Source organism: Panthera onca, chromosome A1 (genome assembly GCF_046562875.1).
Source record: "Panthera onca isolate mPanOnc1 chromosome A1, mPanOnc1 haplotype 2, whole genome shotgun sequence".
Taxonomy (NCBI): Eukaryota; Metazoa; Chordata; class Mammalia; order Carnivora; family Felidae; genus Panthera; species Panthera onca.
In genome coordinates this window covers 58,988,521-59,012,068 of record NC_138339.1, presented here as the reverse complement: position 1 = coordinate 59,012,068, position 23,548 = coordinate 58,988,521, and the positions used below count along the sequence as shown (strand labels likewise).

At 40.9% G+C, this 23,548-nt stretch overlaps 1 protein-coding gene across 17 annotated transcripts in view; it reads right to left on the bottom strand.

The window, feature by feature from the left end:
- Positions 1–4,033: 4,033 nt before the first annotated feature.
- The window catches only part of LOC144616355 (uncharacterized), a 41,878-nt gene continuing 22,363 nt past the window's right edge, over positions 4,034–23,548 (bottom strand). For 9 of the 17 annotated variants that reach the window (XR_013555512.2, XR_013555523.2, XR_013555513.2 and 6 more), the window contains 3 exons: positions 22,958–23,111; positions 8,418–8,515; positions 4,034–7,910 (listed from right to left, as the gene is read on the bottom strand). Coding sequence is in view for 3 of the 17 variants with exons in the window: in XM_078446656.2 (XP_078302782.1) it covers positions 7,872–7,910; positions 8,418–8,515; positions 22,958–23,111 (291 nt within the window). In the remaining 14 variants the exon portion in view is untranslated. The remainder of the gene's footprint in view (positions 7,911–8,417; positions 8,516–22,957; positions 23,112–23,548) is intronic. The other 8 variants (XR_013555526.2, XR_013555528.2, XM_078446659.2 and 5 more) reach the window with 7 other exon arrangements.

Below are 23,548 nucleotides of genomic sequence, written 5' to 3'. Positions count from 1 at the left end.
ATTTAAAAAAAAAAAATTTTAAGCATCTAATACCTGTGAGGTGTTATTTAGAGTTTTGCTGAGTATAAGCAGGCAGTTTGCTTTATTTTGAGGTGTAAAACTTTTTCAAGAGCCAGGAGTTCTACTAGAGAAAGAGTTAAGGTAGCCATTTACCATTATTAATTTGCAAATCTTTAGGTAAGCCAAACCTAGGTATTATTTTATAGAGCAGAACTGTTATTACTTTTTGTGCCGTTTCTGTCTTGTAGGGGAAGGCCTTTACTCGATTAGTAGAAGTATCAATCCATACCAACAGATGTTGGAATTCCTTTGACCTTGGCATAGGAGGGAAACCTAATTGTCAGTCTTTCCTGGATGGCCTCCAGTTTCTTGACTGCCTGGGAGAGCAAGTTTGTGGTTGAGAGGATTGTTTCTAAGACATACTTCACAGGCTGATACTACTTGTAGAACTGTCCTTGACAAATTTTTTCCAGTAAATATCCTTTGGGCCATTTGATAAGTTTTGTCCCCCCCTAAATGAAAGGCCTGATGCTGTGTTTTAATGATCTTTTAGCTTTGTGAGCTTGGTAATAGTAATTGCCCTGCTCTGTTTGTAACCATTCCAAGGGCTGGAGACAGTGTCTAGGAGACAGACCCTAGTTTATTTATATGTGTGTGTGTGGGGGGGGGGGGGGGGGGGCGGGGGATAGGTGGGACTGAGTCTCCTTTAATAATTGATATAACAGGCAAAATATTTTCCTGAACCCTGGTATTTACAGCCTACAAAATCCAGTAATTCCCAAAAACTTACACAATTGTTTATTTGTTCTGGAGTTAGTAGTACTATAGTCTCTAATTTAGTTATAATGTCCCTTCCCAGCAAGGGAGTAAGGCTCTCTGGTATTATCAAGAAAGAATGAGAAAAAAATTAGTTTTTCCCATATGTATCCCAGGAGCTGAGAGAAAAATTTAGTTATAAGTTTTCTGGAGATGCCTCTAATCGTCATGCTGAGTTTGGATAGTTGGCCTGGAGTGTAAAGGAGGACAGAAAATGTAGCTCTGGTGTCAAGAAGGAAATCAACTGGGGTGCCTGGGTGGCTCAATAGGTTGAGTGTCCGACTTCAGCTCAGGTCATGATCTTGCGGTTTCTGAGTTCAAGACCCTCGCTGGGCTCTGTGTTGACAGCTCAGAGCCTGGAGCCTGCTTCAGATTCTGTGTCTCCATCTCTCTCTCTGCCCCGCCCCCCACTGTCTGTTCTGTCTGTCTGTCTCTCTCTCTCTCAAAAATAAACATTAAAACTTAAAAAAAAAAAAAGAGAAGGAAATCAACCAGTTTTCCTTCTATAGTTAGAGTTGCCTGAGGCTCTGGGTTTCTGATAGATAGTTGGTTTAGGGGAGCCACCATGAAGAGCCCCAGGCCCGGTCAGTCCCTTCCAGGGACACTGGTAATCTGAGCCCTCACAGACAGATGTCCCCAAGGGCATTCAGATCCCCAGTGATTGTCTCCACATAAGGGGCATGGCTTAAGGGGTTTTCATTTTGGTTGTCCTCTCTGAGGACCTTCTTACTTTTAGTGCTCTGAACGGCCATACAGATGGCACTTGGTGCCAGGAACCTCGGAAGTCCGGTCTGACATATTATGTAAGGCTACAACTAAGGCCTCAGATTTTTTTTTTTTAGGCCTCTTTTTCTGTTTTTTTGTTTTTTGTTTCTTGCTTTTTTTTTTTTTTTTTTAAATTCTCTTCTTGATCTTGGTTGTAATTACCCAATTGGCAGCTTGTAAGAGCTCCTCCAGGGTCACTTCTGGACCAACAGCCAGTTTTTGCAGTTTTCTCTAAATATCCGGGGCCGACTGAATGACAAATTTGTCTTTTGGAATCGTCTCAGCCTCAAGGGTGTTAGGGGAGATAGCCATATATTTAATGAGAGCCTCCCTTAACCTTTCCAGGAAGGCCACCGGGGTTTTATTTTGTGTCTGTAAGATAGTGGCTAATTTAGCATAACCTTAGATCTCCTGACCATATATAAAAATTTTTTTAAGATTTTTCTTTACAAACCTTTTATAACTTTGCTTTTAGATTTTGACCTAAGCCTTTATATATATATATATATATATATATATATATATATATATATATATATATATATAAACAACCAGTCTCATTTAGGACAAAATTACTCTTTTTTAACTTTAACAAAAAATGCATTATCATTTCTTATATATATATATTTATGTATCTACTCTTTTACATGCAGAGTTGCTTTTCTTATTTTCATTAGTCTTAACTATATTTGGCAGATTTTTAACTCTTACAAACCTTAGTCTCCAGTGAAAACTAAGTAGTAACCAATTGTGAACTGTTACATCAGAATTTTTTAGACAGCAAACTTATGAATCAATTAAGCACAAAGCATGTTTTCCAACAGGTCCAAATATCTTTAGTTTCTCTGCAACAAGTCAAAAGCACACACCTACATCTAGTAATTAGTGCTTTAGCCTCTTATCTTGTTAGATCTCCAATGAATTTAATCCCAATTTAAACTTTAACATTTTAGTTTACCAAAGACTTTGAAAGCTATCTTAACAATTACCCATGAAAACTATGAGACAGACGAAGTTAACCATTACTTTAAGTCCTCCTTTTGCTAACAAATTTGAACAGAGATAACATAGGCATATTTGACCTTCAGCAAATCTAGGTAGAATAAAAGTTTTTGTTGTTGTTGTTGTTGAATAAAAGTTTTTGTTGTTGTTGATAAACATTGTCTGTTTCATACCAACAAACTTAAATTAGCTTAAACACTGAATACATTTTACTTGGATCCATTTAAGACAATTTGCTCCCCATGGTTAATTTTTTTTTTTAATTTTTTTTTTTAACGTTTATTTATTTTTGAGATGGAGAGAGACAGAGCATGAACGGGGGAGGGGCAGAGAGAGAGGGAGACACAGAATCCAAAGCAGGCTCCAGGCTCCGAGCCATCAGCCCAGAGCCCAACGCGGGGCTCAAACTCATGGACCACAAGATCGTGACCTGGGCTGAAGTCGGACACCCAACCGACTGAGCCACCCAGGCCCCCCTCCCCATGATTAATTTTTACCTAGAGCACTGGTGGGGAAATCTGAAATGGGTGGTCTTTGCTCCAAGGCCTCTAGGGTGGGAGGAGGAGCTGATGGTGTCTGAGGCATTAAAGAGCAGTTATGCAGGCTGCCCCCCAGGTGGTGCAGAATGGGGGGTGGGGGGGAGGGAAAGCAGAAGAGGCCAGGTGCCAGCAAAAGGCAGAGAAAGAATTCCCAGTTTTAAATCTTGTCAGATCAGACAGAGGAGCAGACTCCAGGTTTCTTTTGTTTTGTTTTGTTTTCCATTAGTGGAATTAGGCAGTCAATGTCAGTTGAGAGAAGACAGGGAATTTCCCCAAAATGAAGAGTGTTTCAGCAGCTATTTGGGAATAGTCCTTAAAGTCCCCATTCTTAGGTAGACTATCCAAAGACAGTTGGCTCTAATTATCATAGTCATTGACCCAGGAAATGAATGAGAGACAAGTCCCCACACACAGTCACACAGCAACTCCAACCCATCTATCTCCCTACATTCAGTGCCTTAGAGTTGCGGCTTTGTTCCTCATCCCTTGTGGAACTACTAGGGCAACTCTGGGAGGTGATCAGGCTCCCCTTCTGCCTCTTAGGGGCAGGCCTGCCAAAATGAACCCTGGTTCTTACCAGTCTGATGGGCAGCGCTCCCTGAGCTGATTCCTGGGCCTTATGGGTTCCATTGGCGCACACAGGGTCCTCACCCTGGTACTGGGAGGGCTAGTCTCCTGTGGATCAAGCCATCTGCTGGCTCCAGGTAAGGCTGCCTCTCCCGGCCCTCCGGGATTCATATCTCCTGCAGCAAAGGAGGTGGAAATGCACTGTCTCCAAATCCTGGACGAGCCCCCAAGTAATGTAGCAGGATTCTCACACAGAGTCATGACACCAAAGCTTTTCTTTCCAGGAAGCAACTTTATTCCTGCCGGCACCACTCAGTTGGCTTCATACCCGAAGAACTGAGCCCTGAATGCCACATGGCATGGTTTTTTATATATTTTCTTCTTTGTCTCCCATATATGGTAACACATACAAACATGCAGTCTGATTAAGTGGTCTCACGTTGTTACAAGGTCATGAGGGATGTTGTCACATATGCACATAGATTACCTTGAGGTCTTTTGTTTTTTCTTTCCTTAGGGAAGGGACCCTACCACATTAGGGACCAGGCTTCAGGTAAAGCTGATGAGGAAAGAAAGCAATTTGTATGTCCTACTCTTTCCCAGACATTATGCAAGTCACTTTATGTGTGTTATCTCATTTTATTCCTCCAGCAACCGTTTAGAATAGATCTGATCAAGGATGAAGAAAGCGAGGCTCAGAGAGGGGAAGTGACACCCACACATGTAAGCAGAGTCGCACAACTGTTAAGTGATAAAGCCAGGCTTAGAATCCTGTAGGCTGATGAAAGGTGCAACACTTTCTGAACAAAAGGCCTAATAATGTGAGTGTGTCCCACTCGATCTGAGATGCAGGCTACAGAAGGGGAGCCCGAGTCATAGCATGTGCCAGCACTCCTGGGCTCTTTGAGAGCTTCCAAAGAGGGCTGAGAAATCTCGAGGAAGCAGCCCTCTCTGTGTAGTACTGGGACTTCACACTCTCTGTCCAAAGTGTGGTACATGGTGACCCTTCCCACTCTTTGGTCCTTGTTTCAGCTGGGCCAGCACTTCTGCTGGCAGCCCCGACCTCACAGCTCCTGCACTCAGCACTGGGCAGCACTGGTGGCAGCTGTGTTACCTCATTTCTCTAGCCTGGGATAGCAGGTTAGAAAACTGGTGAGCAAGAGTAGGACGTCTGGAGCTTTGAGGAGAGTGGAGGTCAGGAAGGGCCATATCCCTGGCTACCAGGCCCAGACAGGCCCAACAACCCTGCCTCTATTTCTATATGAGGATTGCAAGACAAGGAGAAGCTGCTGAAATGCCTAGGCTCTGAAGAACCAGGTTTCCTTCTAGTCTAGTCACCTCCAGAGAATTCTGGAGGCAGAAGACGATTCTAGTGGGAAGCGTTGAGGCCACTGCAAGATGCACCTCTCTGAATGAGAAACTGAGCATAATGAGTATCTCCCAACAGTGCCTAGGGAGAATAAATTTCCAGTTCACACACAAGCATGCATGTGTACATGCACACACACACACACTCACACACACACACACCAGCCAACCTAATCACTGCTGTCTCTGTCTTGTGCCCTGAGACCCAATCCCAAGGACAGTATCCTTTGGGTTTCCTTTTCAGGGTCCTTGCTGGAAGCCCACCACACACCCATGGTAGCTCTGATTCCTCAGGCAGGCTCTAGCCAACCTCTTTTTTCTTTAAGTTTATTTATTTTGAGAGAGAGAGAGAGAGCAGGGAAGGGGCAGAGAGAGACGGAGAGACAGAATCCCAAGCAGGCTCCATGCTATCAGCGCGCAGCCCAGTGCGGGGCTTGAACTCACAAACCACAAGATTATGACCTGAGCCAAAATCAAGAGTCAGATGCTTAATCAACTGAGCCACCCAGGCGCCCCTAGACGACCTCTTGCTTTCAGTTTTAGGAAGGAATAGGCATCTGTTCCAGATTGCCCTCTGAACTCAAGGTGATACCACATTCTCTCAGTGGTTCTCAGGGAGCCTCCTGCCCTTCCTTTGAGGTATGTGTGGGCAGGGATTCCTGCTCTTGGTCACTCTCTCTCCATCATTTACATGCCTCTTTATACTCCCAAAGCAGCAATGGAACCAGATTTTTTGATCCCCATTTGGCATGTTCTGCATAACTGGTCTAGCTCCTCCCTTTAGAAATCGAGGGCTCTTAATGCCTTTTGTTCTCAGCTTTATGGGTATTTTCAATCAGAATATTAGAAGATCAAGAATGCTGTACACCCTCCACCTACCATTCCTTCTTTTTGGCACTTCTGCATATAGCGGATAGATCTCACCCCCTAAATACATGTGCACATCTGCACAGATGCATACACACACACACACACGCATCTCCCATACACACACAAATACAACAAGTAGCTGAAAACAGAATCTGAGACCCAAGTGGTAGAGATGTTATCTCCACAAATAGCATCTGGGCCCAAAATACCTGTCACGCGTCAACCTGTGAAGACATCTGGTGGGTGTGAAAGGTTTTGAGGCTGGGATCTATGCAGGCCCTCCAGCTGCACTTCAATGTGTGTTCATTTCAGTATTGGACTGTAGGAGGCAGTCTGATTCCCTCATATCTAAGTAATCAGGGGGAACCTCATAATAGTCTGCTGATACTTAAAATGACTCCAAAAAGGATGGGTCACACCATGGACCCTGTGCCTGCATCCCCCCAGGGGTCATCACTGTGTAATTGAGTCCTGGCATCATCTGAGCCAATAACCAGGCAAAATTAGATATTTTCAGTGAATGCCTTTCCTCTGCCAGCAATGCACAGCTCACAGCTCACAAGGGCCTTCCACACACATCACTTTATCCCAGTCTTGTGCAGAGCTCTGTGAGAAGAGAATATTACCCGTCTCTGGGAAAGATGAAGATGCCCATTTCAAGACTCCTGAGGTTCTTAATAAACCAAACTAAATACATTGGCAGAAACCCTGATTACTTTCCTCCCCTACCCCATTTCTCCCCATCGCAAACCTACCTACACTGATACGGCTTCTCCCCACCTGCAACAACGGGCAAGGATCCAAGGCACACCTGGGCTTGGGACCCCATTGCTCTGCTCCTCAGGGCAAGTGCGGTTCCCCGTTCACCCTGCCTTCCTCAAGTTGGCTGCACTCTCTCCCAGAGCTTCCTAGTCACGTGCTTCATTTGCAGAATGATCCAAAGTTAAGCTTAGAGAAGAGAACTAGAGGAAGGAAGAGGAAAGGGGTGAAGGAGAAGGGAAGAAGGAAGGGGAAAGAGATGGGAGAGATGGAGTTGGCTCTCTACCTACATGAAACAAACCCACTTGTGTTTCTTCTGACTGGACACTTCTCCCAGCCATCGCCTTAATCTCTTTCCTTCTTTTCACAGCCAAATATTTGGGAAGAAAGGTCTATACATGTCTCTACTTCTTTACTTCCTCTTTCTTTCCCAACTGGCTATAATCTGGCTTCTGTCCCCTCCTCTCCACTAAAACTAATCTAAATTCACCAAGGAGTATCTGACTGCTAAAAAAAAAAATTAAAAACAAAAATTTGTTTTCTCCAGAGCCTCTGGTTCTGCAGATGACCCCCTTCCTTTTCTTGAGACTTTCCTTTCCCCTGGCTCTGTGGCCCTATCTCTTCCTGAGATACATCCTCCCTCTCCCTCTCCTTTTCTTTCTTTGTCCACTAACCCCTAAATGTCAGGACCCCTCCCTACATCATATTAATTCCTCACTCTTCATTACCACAGGGATGTGACATTCAAATCCACAATTCTAACCACCAGCCTCAGCTCCCCACTGATGATGGCCTACACCCTGTCATAATAACAATAGCTCATATGATTAACTGATACTATGTGCCAGTGCTGTGCCAACCCACAATAACCCTCTGAAGCAACCCATTATCAGCCATATTTCACAGATGTCCAAACTTAAATAACTAGCCTGAGGTCACATGGTTATCAAGAGGCTGTTTTTTTTTTTTAATTTTATTTTTTAAATTTACATTCAAATTAGTTAGCATATAGTGCAACAATGACTTCAGGAGTAGATTCCTTAATGCCCCTTCCCCATTTAGCCCGCCCCCCTCCCACAACCCCTCCAGTAACCCTCTGTTTGTTCTCCATATTTAAGAGTCTTCAAGAGGCTGCTTTTAAAGTCCATTCTCACTGCTGTTTCTGGTTTCCAGCAACATGATAAACTAACAAAGGGCTGCTGGCTCCCTCACCACAGTCCGACCCTGGAGGAAAAATGAAAGTGATAAGGAGCTGGATGAGTCTGAGGTCCTGTCAAAACTGTGAGGAATCCCTCTGGAAAGCCAGAAGATGGTTGGGTCCCAATGGAGATGGAAAACAGTAGCGTAGGGAATAGGAGGACACCCAAGTGCCAACCAGGTGACAGATTCTGAAGAGGGCCTTAGAGCTGCTCTTTCCTGCATTTCCATGGGGGCTGAGGGTAGGACTGCCTGCCAGCCAGTGCCTGGAGACAGAGCAGCAGCAGGGCACTGGCTGGGCTGTGAACCGAGAACAGCAGGTGCACCCAAATGGCCTGGCTCAGGACACTCCTCCCTGCCCCACAGCCTGAGGACAAGGGGATGTCAGCCAAAGAAGACAGCTCTTGGAAAGAGCAGTGCCCAAGGGTAAGTACGGCCAGGCTCCTCAGGGACAGGGAAAGAAGCAGTGGTTAGTTCCAGGCTGGAAGGCCAGGGCACTCATCTTGAGGTGTACACCCGAGCACACATACTCACATTCTTAAAACTTTGCAGAACACAACAGGGGCCAATCCTTTCAGCCCTCCGCCTGGACACACATTCCCAACCAAGGCGATGAGCCCCCAAGGGGAAAGCTGGTGTGTGTGATCACAAATTAGAATAACCAAGGTGAGCAACACCACAAAAGAAAGTCAAAAGGGTAGCCAATGAATATCAGATAAAGCCCAGCTGAAGGGCCAGAACAGACAATTCAAATAAGCACAACAAATATCTTCAAAAATATAGAAGAGCTTGTAAAATGACTCAAGAACAAATACTCATGTTGAAAAATAATTAAAAAAAATTAGCAAAGCTGGTTTGCAAAATATTAACTGTTTTAATATCAATTAAATATTAAAATATTAAATTAAAAACCAATGCTGTTTTTTTTAAAAAGGAACTTTATAGATTAGTTGAATAACAGAATGCAGAAACTTATTTTATTTATTTTTACTTCTTTTTTTTTTTTAAGAAACTGTTTATTTCCTGTCAACCTTATTTCCATTTTGTTTGCCTTTATGGGAAAATAGCTCAAGACCACTCAACGGTTGTTCCTACCCATTCAGTGGCCTGAATAAACTTGAAGAATGAATTAGTGAGACTGGAAATTCCAGTCAAGACAATCATCCAGAGGAATAACTGGGAAGAGATGAAAAAATCATAAACTATAGAAGAGAAGCTACGAGACATATATGGAAGAGAGAAGCAGACCTGTCAGCATTTAGATAATAAAAATCCCAGAAGGGGTAAAAAATAAGCATAGGTAAGAAAATATTTGAAGAAACAATAACTAAAATTTTTTCCCAAGATTAGAAAGAAAGAATAGACTTTAGATTAAAAGATCTCACAGTGGGGTGGCTGGGTAGCTCAGTCAGCTAAGTGTCCAACTTTGGCTCAGGTCATGATCTTATGGTTCGTGAGTTTGGGCCCCACGTTGGGCTCTGTGCTGACAGCTCAGAGCCTGGAGCCTTCTTTGGATTCTGTGTCTCCCTCTCTCTCTGCCCCTCCCCTGCTCACACTCTGTCTCTCTCTCAAAAATAAATAAACATTAAAAAATTTACAAAAAACATCTCGTAGAGTGACAAACAGATATGTATAAATAAACCCACTCTTAGTCATGTTAAAATGATAGCTTAGGATATCAAAAACAAAGAGAAAATGCTTCCAAAGAGGAAGAACAGATCATCTCTTAAAAGCAGACAATGGAATTCTGAAAAACATTTATTCCAATGTAAGTATGTATATATACATATACATATATAAAATTTATATATCACATAATGTATAATTATATATGTAAATAATTATATATTTGTATCTCACCATTTATAAAGCACAGCTTGATTTTCACAATGTGAATACATCTGTGTAACTAACCCTCATATTAAAAGGCTCTTTTAATTGGCCCTTACCAGTCACCATTTGTACCCCACAGACAACTCCATCCTAACTGCTAACACCATGAATTAGTTTTTTTCTATTTTTGAATTTTACATAAATATATGCACACTGTATATACTAATTTGTATCTGGCTTCTTTAGCTCAACATATGTTTATGGGAGTTATGTGTTTGCATCCATGTAGCAATTGTTCATCTATTCTCACTGATAATAGAGCAGAGTTTCTCAACCTCAGCAGTGCTTATATTTTGGGCCAGATAATTCTTTTATGGGATGACTGTCCTATGCAATGCAAGATATTTAGCAGCGTCCTCAGTCTCCACCCAGTAGATGCCAATAGCAATCCTCTTCCCTCTCCCAACAAGTTATGAGAACCAAAAAAATATCTCCAGACATTGCCAAATGTCTCCTGGGAGGCAACATCGTTTCCAGTTAGAAACATTGCTGTATTGTAGAAATATAGGAAAAGTTTATTTATCTGTACTACTGTTGATAGACATTTAGGTTGTTTTCTAATTTGGGACTATTATGAATAATACTATTATGAAGAAAAGCAGTATTTTCAAAAGTTTTAAAGGAAAAGAGCATCAAAACTGGATTTTTTAAGTTTATGTCTGTCTGTCCATCCGTCCATCCGTCCATCCATCCATCCATCCATCCACCTATTTATTTTAGTAATCTCCACACCCAGCATGAGGCTCAAACTCACAACCCTATGATCAAGAATCACATGTTCTTCCAACTGAGCCAGCCAGGAACCCCTCAGAATTTTAATCTATATAAAAAGTGCCAGTTTTATCACTCAAAACAATATTCTCTTTGGAAATATTCTTTGAAAATTCTTTTGTAGTTAGTATTCCAGCAAGAAGAGAAACAAGGGGCACCTGGGTGACTCAGTCAGTGAAGCATCCGACTCTTAATGTCAGCTCAGGTCATGATCTCATAGTTTGCAATATCAAACCCCACATTTGGCTCTGTGCTGACAACATGGAGTCTGCTTTGGATTCTCTCTCTGCTCCTTCCCTACTCGTACGCTCTCTTGCTCTTGCTCTTGCTCTCTCTCTCTCAAAAAAGGAGGAGGAGGAATAAGAGGAAGAGGAGGAAAAGGAGGAGGAGGAGGAGGAGAAGAAAGAGAGGAGAAACAAATCTATATGAATGCTACAAGCTATATGTAAAATGAAGGTGAGTAAACAGCATAGCAAAGTATGCTGTTATCTAAAATAGGAAAAACAACTTCCACTTCTGGGTAGAATGTAGGAGGTTGAAACAGGCCAACCCTGACACTAACAACTATTAAAACCTAGACAGATTACCCAAAAAAAAAAAAAAAAAAAAATCACATTTTCCAGATGTCAAGGACTTTGGAATAAGGACTGAAAGGACTAAACACTCCACAGAGGAGAGAACAGTTCACTGGAGAGCTATCAGATCAGCAGCTGATACACTCCCCTGGTGGCATTTGCCACATCGGGACATGGGTGGAGGACTGGGACTTGGCCCAGGCAGACAGCCACTACTGGGGGAAAGGGAAACCATCAAAGCTTTCTTCTATTGCTGGTGGCTAGAGTGGAAAAAACAGAAATGAGGAGCCTTCAGACACACTTGATTTTCCTGACCACAGGTTTGTGGACTCCAAAGCAGGAGGGCAGGAGGCTAAATGAGCTGGGCTAAAAGCTTCTGAAAGTCAAATAAAATCTGATGCAGGGGCACCTGGGTGGCTCAGTCGGTTAAGCGTCCAACTTCGGCTCAGGTCACGATCTCACGGTCCGTGAGTTCGAGCCCCGCGTCAGGCTCTGGGCTGATGGCTCAGAGCCTGGAGCCTGCTTCTGATTCTGTGTCTCCCTCTCTCTCTGCTCCTCCCTCATTCATGCTCTGTCTCTCTCTGTCTCAAAAATAAATAAACGTTAAAAAAAATTAAAAAAAAAAAAATCTGATGCATATGCTAATCCATAAAACAAGTCTTAATAAATGTAACAGGACTGAAATTATACAAAGTGTGTTCTCCAACCACAATGGAATTAAGTTAGAAATTATTAGCAGAAAGAAATCTCAGAATTGCTCAAATATCTGGAAATTAAACAACATATCTCTAAATAATCCGTGGGTCAAAGAAGAATTCCCAAGAGAAATTAAAAACCATCTTGAACTGAATGAAAACACAACCATAATGTCAAAATGTATGGGATGTGGTAGGGGTGCCTGGGTGGCTCAGTCGGTTAAGCATCCAACTTTCGCTCAGATCATGATCTTATAGTTCATGGGTTCAAGTCCTGTGTTGGGCTCTGTGCTGACAGCTCAGAGCCTGGAGCTTGAGCCTGCTTCAGATTCTGTGTCTCCTTCTCTCTCTGCCCCTCCCCTGCTTGTGCTCTGTCTCTGTCTCTGTCTCTCTCTCTCAAAAATTAATGTGTTAAAAATATTTTTAAAAAATTATGGGAGGTAGCTAAAACAATGCTTAGAGGGAAATGCATACCTTCAAATACCTATATCAGAAAAGAGGAAAGACTTCAATCAATAACTTAATCTTCCACCCTAATAAACTAGAACAAGGCCAACAACATCTTAGGAAAAGGTACAAAAGATCTCTTTGCAAAAGAAGATAACCAAATGTCTGATAAAAGGTACTCAGCTCTGCTAGTCATTAGGAAAATGCAAAAAACCACAAGGTAATACAAACCAACCAGAACCAGGACAAAAAGAAACAGAAAAATATCATGTGCGGGTGACATTGGTGATGGGGGTCTAAACTGACACACCTACTTTGGAGATTTGGTTACCAGTATTGACCAAAGCTGAACTATACATACCTGACGAACCAGCAGTTCCACCCCCAGTGATATACTCAACAGGAATGCCTACCTCTGCTCACCAAAAGCCATGCACTAGAATGTTTACAGTAATTCTATTCATAATAGGAAAAACAAACAAACGAACAGAAAACTGGAAAATACCAAATGCTCATAAAAAGTAAAATCAATCAATAAATTGTAGTATGTCATATCATGAAACACTATGCAAGATACTACACAACAATGATCAGACTACAATTACATACAGCCACCGAAATTAATCATACCAAAAAAAGGGGTAAGCATAATTAGATACAAAAACATACATGCTGTATGATTCCTTGTATATAAAATGCAAAAATTGATAGGACAAAAAAGAGTAAATAAAAAAATATTTACTCTTTTAGAAGTAAGAATTGTGATTTACCTTAGTAAGGGTATGAGGAGTGATTGGTGATAGGCATAAGGAAAATTTGAGTGTTAGTAATGTTTTGGTTTTTTATTTCGCTAGTTACACCAGTGTGTTCATTTTCTGAAAATTCATTGAGCTGTACCTTAATTATATGTTTGCCTTTGTATATGCATATAATATTTCAATTAAAAATTTCAAAAAATCATGCAGTAAGTGATTCAGACAGGATTCAAACCCAGCCAGTCAGATTTAAGAGAATGAATCCTAAATCTCAATTCTAGATTCAAGGTTACACCATTCTCGAGAATGATTGAAGAAAAAATCTAAGTATATCCCTATGTTAGTCAGGGTTCTCTGAGGAACAACAATAGGATGTGTTTGGAGAGACAGAAAGAGGGAGAGAGCAATTTTTTGTTTAAGAAATTGGCTCCTGCAGTTGTCAGGGGCTGCCAAGTCCAAACTCTGCAGGGAAGGCCAGCAGGCTGGAGACTGAGGGAAGAGATAATGTTTGGGCTCAAGTCTGAAGGTAGTCTAGAGGCAGAATTCCCTCTCCTTCAGAGGACCTCTGACATTTTTCTCCTAAGGCATTCAGCTGATTGGATGAGACACACCCACACTATATAGTCTAATCTGCTTTACTCAAAGCTTATTGATTTAAATGCTAACCTGTAAAAAATGCCTTCACAGAAACATTTAGACTGGCTTTTGACCAAATATCTGGGTACTGAAGTCTGGCTAAGTTGACACATAAAATTGACCATAGCAATCTCTAACAATTCAAAATGAAAATTCTAGACAAAGTCTAGAGACAAAAGAGTGGAGACAAAAGAGAAAAGAGTTGTCGAGTGGAGACAAAAGAGAAAAAATAAGGGATGTGAAAACATGCTAATATTTTTGTCTTGTTCAGGAGGAAAATAGTGACAGTATTATGTTTAAGACATTATTAGGGAGGATAACTACAAATATTTATCTTAATTCATTAAAAATAGAATGCATGGGGCACCTGGGTGGCTCAGTCGGTTAAGCGTCCGACATCGGCTCAAGTCATGATCTCGCGGTCCGTGAGTTCGAGCCCCGCGTCGGGCTCTGTGCTGACAGCTCAGAGCCTGGAGCCTGTTTCAGATTCTGTGTCTCCCTCTCTCTCTGACCCTCCCCCATTCATGCTCTGTCTCTCTCTGTCTCAAAAATAAATAAACGTTAAAAAAAAAATTTAAAAAAATAAAATAAAAATAGAATGCATGTATTTCAAGCCAACAGAACAAAATTCAATTTAATGAAAGGAAGGAAAAGAAAAAAAAGAATAAAATATAAAGTGTAGTAAACATAAAATAAGAATAATTCATATATAATATGAATCTTAGTTTCAACAAAAGTAAACTCACTGCTCAAGAGACTATTAGATTCTATTTTTGAAATATCTATATCAAATATATTTCTTATAAGTTACTGGTAGAATTTATGTCTACAAACAGCTAAGCAAATTTTGAAAAAGAAGAACCAAGAAAGACTATCCACATTACTAGTTGTTAAGGCATATTTTAAACCGCAATAAGTCATCAATGCATTGATATAAAGGAGCAAATAAACCAATGGACAGAATTAAGAGCTCAGAAATAGACCCAGGTATACATAGCAATTTGTTAGATAATAATAAATGGACATGGATGGATTTTCTTGGAGATGATGTTGGGAAAACCAGTTTACCATATGTGAAAAATAAAGTTGGATCTCTACTTCAGACCATACACAATGGTGAATTACAAAAAAGTAAAGGCATAAATATAAAAAGTAAAATTATAAAGTTAATAGAAACTCCTATCTGTGTGACCTGTGAGAAAGAACCTGTTAACACTCTAAAAGCAGACATTACACAGAGGAAAATATTACATTTGACTACACCAAAATTAGAGATTTCAGGGGCACCTGGGTGGCACCTGAGCATCTAACCTCAGCTCAGGTTATGATCTCACGGTTCTTGGGTTTGAGGCCATGTTGGGCTCTGTGCTGACAGTTCAGAGCCTGGAGCCTGCTTCAGATTCTGTGTCTCCCTCTCTCTCTGCCCCTCCCCCATTCGTGCTCTGTCTCTCTCTCTCTCTCTCTCAAAAATAAATAAATATTTAAAAAAATTTTTTTAATTAGAGATTTCATAAACAAAATACAGATGAAAAATTGGGAAAAGATACCTGCAATATTTAAAGTTGGTAAGAGATTAATATCTACAACACTTAAAAATTCCTTCAAAATCAACAAGAAAAGAACTGGAAACCCAGTAGAAGAATGAGCAAATGATATACACTTAAATTTACCGAGGAGGAAACTTGAGTGGCTAATAAGCAAAAAAAGAAAAGGATAAAGGCCTAGGAGCTCCTGGGTGGCTCAGTGGGTTAAGCGTTTCAAAATTTTTGGTTTCTGCTCAGGTCGTGATCTCATGGTCTGTGAGATGGTATCCCACTTCATGTGCTGTCAGCACAGAGCCTACTTGGGATTCTCTCTCTCCCTCTCTCTCTCTCTCTGCCTCTTCCCCGCCCCCCCCACAAGAGCTCTCTCCCTCTCAAAAAAAATAAACGTGAAAAAAAAGTTTTAAAAAAAGAAAAAGTTAAGAAAAAGCCTAAATTTACTAGTAAAAAGCGAATTACAAACTGTCATTAGATATCCCATCAAATTAGTAAAAATTAAAAAGTCAGGAAATACCAAGTGTTGGCAAGGATATGGGAAAACACCAACCAATCCTCTTGCACTGCTGATGGGAGAGAATAACAGAACAGCTAAACTGGAAAGCAATCTGCCAGAGTTTTCATACTTGACCAATTCAAGATACATGTTTTTTGTGTGCTATGAACTGAGGGGGAGGTGATTGCACATAGCCATACGTCTATCTATCTGATTCCCATTGAGGCTTAAATTCATCATGATCTAATGTAACTCATCATCTTGCTCTACCCTCTCACTCCACTCCTCCTCCGTTTCTTGCATTAAAGTCCCTGCCAGGTTAATATTATCACCATCTACTTAGTCACCTAAAGAAGGTAACTTGAGTCAACTTGTACTGTTCCCACTCCCTGTGACTTTGGTCAGTTCTCCCATTTGATGATTCCACCTCTAAAGTGGTCTTGAATCCCTCCATTTGTGTCCATCCTTACTGCCACAAACGTAATATAAAATCTGGTTACTCCCCTTTTAAGTAACTAAAGTAGCCTCAGTCTTGCATCTTCCCCTTTCCTCTTCTATTCACAGTGCATACCAGCAGCTAGAGTGACCGTTCTAAAATATAAATGGGTTCACAGAACTCTCTCCTTAACAGTCCTTCACCAGTTTCCCAAAGTTCAAGTCCTTTAAGCTGTAAAGCACATCTTCACCATCTGCCTTCTGCCTCTCTCCAGCCTCAATGCTCTCCGCTCTTCCACATTCAACCCATGACCCTGAAACACCAACCTGGTGACACCATACTCTGTTCTTGCCTGGGAAGCTCCAGGATTGGCCAATTACAAGGAAATTTGATTATAGAAGTAATTATAATAGATTATCAAAATAAATGTCTATTTTTTACTGTATATATTTTTGTAACTTTGTATTTTTATATCATTACAATCTTAGAGAAAATTTGCATGAACAATACAAAGAACTGCATACCCTTTACCCAGATTTATCAGTTATTTATATTTAGCCCCATTTGCTTTGTCTTCATAATTCTCTCTGTATTTTTTTCATGTCATTTTTTCTGAACTATTTGAAAGTACGTATGTTGGAGACATCATGGCCCTTTATCCCTACATATCTCAGAGTATATTTTCTAATAAGGACATCATCTTACACAATCATGTACGGTTATCAAAATCAGGAAATTTAATATTGATACCATACTATTATCTAATCTATAGATCTATAGTCCATTTTCAAATTTTATCAATTGTCCTAAAAACATCTTAAAAAAAAAAATGTGTATTTATTTTTGAGAGAGAGTGTGAGCCAGGGAGGGGAGAGAGGGGCAGGGGATAGAGGATCCAAAGCAGGCTCTGTGCCGACAGCAGAGAGCTGGATGTGGGGCTCAAACTCACAAACCATGAGATCATGACCTGAGCTGAAGTCGATGCCTAAGGACTGAGCCACCCAGGTGCCCTGTCCTAAAAACATCTTAACGTTTTGCCTGTTTGGAACCCAATCCAGAGCCACACATCTAGTTCTTAGGTCTCTTTGATCACCTTTACTCAGCCTTTTATTGTCTTTCTTGACTTTGACGTGTTTGAATTGTTCAGGCCAGTTATTTTGTAGAACATCCCCCAACTTGTGTTTATCTTGTGTTTCCTTATGAAGAGATTGGCATTTTATATTTTTGGCAAAATACCACTGCAGGGACATGGTATCCCTTCTCAGTGCATCCTATCAGGAGGTACAGTTTGATCCAGTATTGGTGATGTCAACTTTATCATTTGATTAAGTGACAACTGTCAGGTCTCTACACTTTAAAGTAAGTTTTTAGCCATTTTATTTTTGCTTTAAACATAAATATGCACTCATTCACCAATCTTTTCATTCAGGCCAAGGATTTTTCTTTGAGTATCGGTCTGCTAACTGGATCTTTAAGCCATTTCCAATGCATTTCCTAGAATGCATTGTCTAAAACTTCCGATTTCAATTTCTTTAAAGAAGAGCAATAACTGGGGTGTCTGGGTGGCTCAGTCAGTTAAGTGTCTGACTCTTGATTTAGGCTCAGGTCATGATCTCATGGTTCATGAGTTTGAGCCCCGAGGTGGGCTCTGCACTGACAGCACGGAGCCTTCTTGTGATTCTCTCTCTCCCCCCCTCTCTCTGCCCCTCCTCTACAATTTCTCAATCTCTCTCTCTCTCAAAATAAATAAACTTAAAAAAAAAAAAAGAACAAGAACTTAAAGCCACTGTCAAAGCAATCTGAGTGCTGAATTATTCTAGAGTTTGTATTTTCCCAGTCTTTTACTTTTTTTTTTAATGTTTTATTTATTTTTGAGACAGGGAGAGACAGAGCATGAACAGGGGACGGTCAGAGAGAGGGCAACACAGAATCTGAAACAGGCTCCAGGCTCTGTGCTGACAGCTCAGCTGTGCTGGGTGGCTCAGTCGGTTAAGTAGCCGACGCGGGGCTCGAACCCATGGACCACGAGATCATGACCTGAGCTGAAGTCAGCCGCTTAACGGACTGAGCCACCCAGGCACCCCTTCCCAGTCTTTTACTTAAGCAAATTGACTTCATCTATTTTTTCCCAAAGTTTTCAACCTGGTTTTCCTGGTAACAATTCTCTTTTCATATTAAGTTCATTGGTAGGTACAATTTTTAACTAATTTATATAATTCTAATAACAAGTGCAACTGGCATAAGCAGGTTTGGGAACAAATGCAACTGACTGATAGTGGTAATTAGCACACAAGTCAACTGATGGAAATAAAAACTAGGGGTTTTATTTACTCCTATGTATGAGCATTTAGAATGCTGTAAGCATCTATCAATATATTTTTCAGGCAGAATGGATAGTGTGGGTTAATCTAGTAATGCAATTAAGTAGAAGTCAGTTAACAGAGCTTTTGCTAGAAATTAAACCTCCCAAATGGACAGACATGAGTTTTCAGATTGAAAAATCCCACCAAGCACCCAGAAAAATAAATTTAATCCATCATTGAGAAATGTCACTGTGCTGAAATAAGGAGAAAACCCTAAAAGAATCCAGAGAGGAAAAAAACAATATTCACCTACAAAGCAAAGAAAGTTGTAATTGCACCAGATTTTTCAATAAGCTTCAAAATTCTGATGGAAAATCATTTTCAGTCAACATTTATGTACAAAGATAAACTATGAACCAAGTATGAGGGAAGCCCAGCTACATAATCAGTTATGCAAGATCTCCCAAGCAATCTTTCTTATGGAGGTAGTGAAGAATATATAAGGAACACAGTAACACAAGGGAAGATGCCGAATCCAGGAAACAGAGGGCCCAACCCACAAGTGTGGGCAAGAATCAGCTGTCCAGATGAGAGAAGAAAGATGTAAGGAAGCAGAAGAGATGTCTCTGGTAGGGGGAGAGGGGAGAGGAGAAACAAAGTATTGAATGAAGTACCTGATGTCTCTGAACATTTAGAAATATTATTGATAGGCATTTAACAGATTTTAGTAGCAATGGGAATAAAGAGCAATAAGTACCTTGAAAACTAAGCAAATGACAAATACTGAAGGACCGCATCAACTAGAAAAAAAACAGTTGTATAAAAAACAAGAAACAAAAAAGTATCAGAGCATAACTTTTGGCTGAACAAAGAACAGTATTTATACAGAATAATACAAACTCTGCCTATTGACTTAAAAACTCATGTAGAAGTAGAATGTAAGCTTTATGAGAACTGAAACCCGGGTGCCTGAGGCTCCACCTCAGTCAGTGGAGCATGCGACTCTTGATCTTGGGGCTTTTCGAGCCCCATGTTGTGTGTAGAGATTACTTAAAAATAAAATCTTAAAAAAAAAAAGGAAAAAAGAACTGAAACCTCATCCTAGTCACTATTACATCCTAGTATTTAGGACAGTGTTTGGTACATTGGAAATGTTTAAATGATGTATCTTGTTTTTTAATGATAGTATTTAGAGCTCAAAATTTTAAGTGAAGGCTAACAGAGTTTTGTTTTTTGTTTCGCTTTGTTTCGCTTTGTTTTGTTTTGTTTTAAAGATCTCTAATGCGAGACTTCCTGAGGCCATACAGAAAACTAGCTGGTGGTGTGAAGTCTGCCATTCTCCCAGGCACCTCATCCATATAAAAACATGTTCTCACAGACCGTCCCCACTCATCAGTGTCCCATCTTGGTGTCCCAGCCCTGGATATTCACAGCTGGTGGTCACACTGTGCTCATGCTGCACCCATTAGACTGATACATTGGATCTGAAGGTATGTCAGTCACTCTTGGTGGGGCAAATTTGTTGTTCCAAATGAATTTAGCCTATGTTAACAGACAAGAAAAGTTTCTGATGGATTCTGCCCCTTCCCCCCCAATCTGCATGGTTTGGTTCTACAAGTGTTTATTTTCTACACAATTGTAGATCTCTGATCACTAACAACATACAACATAATTTTTCCCAATGTTTATCCTTGTTCCCTCTGATTATCAACATAATAAATAAAGATTGCAGAAACCTTGGAAGAAGAAAAAGAAGTAAAATTAAAGTAAAAATAATGTAAAGAAGTAATCCTTCCATACACTGTATGTAACTAAATGGAATTTAAATAAAAACTTGAGGTAGGGGGAAGAGGTAATCCTTTCAAATAACCAGAGATAACACTATTAAACATTTTTTTTCTGAGCCCCTTTTTTTTCTTCTTGACATTCAGATTTTACTATTGTAAATATTTTCATGCTTAGTTTATTAACCATCGGAAATAAGCATTTCTCCAATCATTAAAAACAAACCTATAAGCAATATGAAAGATTGTTTCAAACTTATCGCCCTTAAAAGAGCATTTTAGCTGCTAGGAAAACCCCTTTTTATAAAAATGGTAAGGGAACAGAATATTTCCTCAAAGTGCTGGTCCGTGGGAGGAAGTCCATGTGATACACTGGGGTGAGGCTTTACCACCTGGGGCTCCACACTCAGGCTTTGATTCTAATACTAGTGTGCCTCTTACTAGCCAATGACCTTGGAAGTTTCCTTATCTGTAAAATGGGGATAATGATATCTCCCTCAGAGTTATTAGAAAGATTAAAAGAAATATGGCATGTCAAGTGCTTAGCACCACACCTAGAAAAGAGTAAGGACCCAATGAATACCAACTGCCATCAGTCTCTTCCCTTCCATCATCATCCTAATTAAGGGTTAAGACAAGCAGACACTCCTAAAGCTTGGTTCCATCTCCTGCAGTTAAAATAGCATCTCAGAGCTTGTTGTCTTTGCTTATTTGATCCTGAATATTTCTGTTCCAATTAATACTTAGTTTCCTTTTGGAATGCTGTAGCATTTTGCCTTCCAAAGCCAGCGTTTAATTAATGCTTTCACCCATTCTGTGCCTTACCCTCTTATCCTTGAGAAATGTTAAAAATCTAACTGCCAACTTTGGCCGCAAGCCACATGTGAGAAAATAAACGTACGGGCTAAACATTCTTTGTTGTAAAATGAAAAGAAGAAAGAGAACTGAGTAAGTTCTGAGTGAACCATAACCTGGGCTGTATGCTTTTTCCACCAAAATTCTGCAGTGCAGGTATTTTACTCCTTCTTGGCAGATCAGAGAGGGAAAGCAAATTGCCCACAGTCACAGAGCTAGGAAGTGGCAGATTTAGAAATGGGAGCGAATTCTCTCAGATTTCAAAGATCTGGCATTTTCCACACTATCATGCCACCTCTAGAATGTGCACTGCCCAAAAAGGTTCAGAAAACACTCCACCATCATTAATAGTTGATACTTACTAGGCAGTCACTAGATGCCCAGTGCTCAATCTATTTCATGCAGGATCTCATTTAAGCCTTATGTTGGCACCATGAAGTAAAAGCAGGTATCATCCTTGAAGAGGAAAAGTGAGGCTCAGAGAACTGAAGCCACATGCTTGAGGCCATGATGCTATGAAGAGTCATTGCTGGGACTCCAACCCAGGTCCATGTGACTCCTGGGAGCAGGCTCTGAACCACCACACCCTCCTCCTTCCCTGTCATCCTTCCCTCTCTTGCCCACTCATAACATCTGGTTGAAAAAAAGGAAATCAATTCTTATACCCCAAGTTCTTCATATTGATTCTCTAACTCAGTTCGTAATTAGCGAACATGGAGTGAACATACTAGGAACCAAGGGGAGACAAAGACAAAGTCCTTTGTAACAGGATTCCTGTTGTGTCCATCATTATCCAACTATGAGATCCCAGAAAGCAAACCCGGCTCCATGGTCACACTTTGCCAGGTCTCTTCATTGTCCCTGTGCCAAAAGCCATCCCAGTAGAGACAATATCAAGCATTACAATGAATTAAAATATCTTCAAGCCTGAAACTGTTTTCCAAAGAAATTGGGCCAAAGGCCAAACTTCGATCTTCTCTCTCCTGAGGCTGAGGATCTGATTCCCCTGAGACAGTTTTCTGAAAACAACAACAGACTCTGCTCCTTGATCAAAGAAGAGGCCAAGGACTGACAGGGGAGGATGTAACAGACAGGTTGCCAGGGTGGGGTCAACTCTATGATCCTGTGAGGGCTCCAGAATGCCCTGGGGACATCAGGCCACAATAGGACTCCTATTGAGACCATATTCTTACTTAGCTTTTTGTCACCTTGTCTTGCTTCCTCATTCCCCTCTACCTTTTTTGCTCCCTCAAAAAATTATTATTATTTTTTAATTATTATTATTATTTTTTTAATGTTTATTTATTTTTGAGAGAGGGAGAGACGACAGAGTGTGAGCTGGGGAGGGGCAGAGAGAGAGGGAGACACAGAATCCGAAGCAGGCTCCAGGCTCTGAACTGTCAGCACAGAGCCCGATGCGGGGCTCGAACCCACGAACTGTGAGATCATGACCTGAGCCGAAGTCAGACGCTTAACCGACTGAGCCACCCAGGCACCCCCTTTTTTTTTTTTAATTTTTTTTAATGTTTATTTATTTTTGAGATGAAAAAATTGTTTAAACAATAAACCCCATCTCAGGTTCTGCTTGTAAGGAAACCAGTCCAAAACAGTGGGTACCAGAAAGAGTCCTAAGAAACAAAATGCATGCCACAGCAATGCCATTGCTAAGACTTCCACCTACAAAGAAGAGGCAGTGGTGAAGTTGAAGGGAACACCAGATAGTACAGTCCCTCTGGCATCTGAAAGGTCTGGGGCAAATGCTAACCAAACAGACCATGGATTAGGTGGTTCTTGCTAAGTTCTTCCAATGTGTTGAAGAAAGAAGATGACAGATTCATTGATAAACAATTCCAGAGGGCCTATTTGGCAATAATTTAAAGAGATACTTACCTCCCACAGCTTGCGGGCTACCAGAGCTGAAGAGCAGGCACAGGACTGCACTGTAAGAATGGCAGAACTTCAAAGAATGCCAAGTGCATCCCTTTACACCAAAGACAAGGCCCTGACAGGGAAAGAGGGGACACTGATCCTTGGGAGAGGCTATCTGTAGAGATAAACCAAGAGAGTCCTGAATCCTGTGGACCTGCTGAAGTGTCCCTGTTCCCTTACTGGAAGATAAACACTCTACCTTGCTTAAAAATGAGTCAGGTGCTTTATAAAACAATATCTTCCCTCCTATAGATTTGTCCCACCTCCACTCCTGGCCACCAGACTGATCATGGGGGTAAAACCTTAGCATGGACCAACTCAGAAAATGCTAGGCCTACTGAGGAAAGAAAGGGATTATATATCAGATCTGGCCAATGTGCATAAACCAAACTGAGGGAGAATGTCTGTGGAGGATTCCAAGGGTGATAGATCAAAGCAGGTAAGATATAAGCTCGATAAGGTAGTTTGTTGATGTGAAGGGGTCCTCTCTCCAGTGCCACAGGATGGCCCGAGGGGTTGGTTCTAATATGCTGGTGGGAGGCTCTTGAAAGA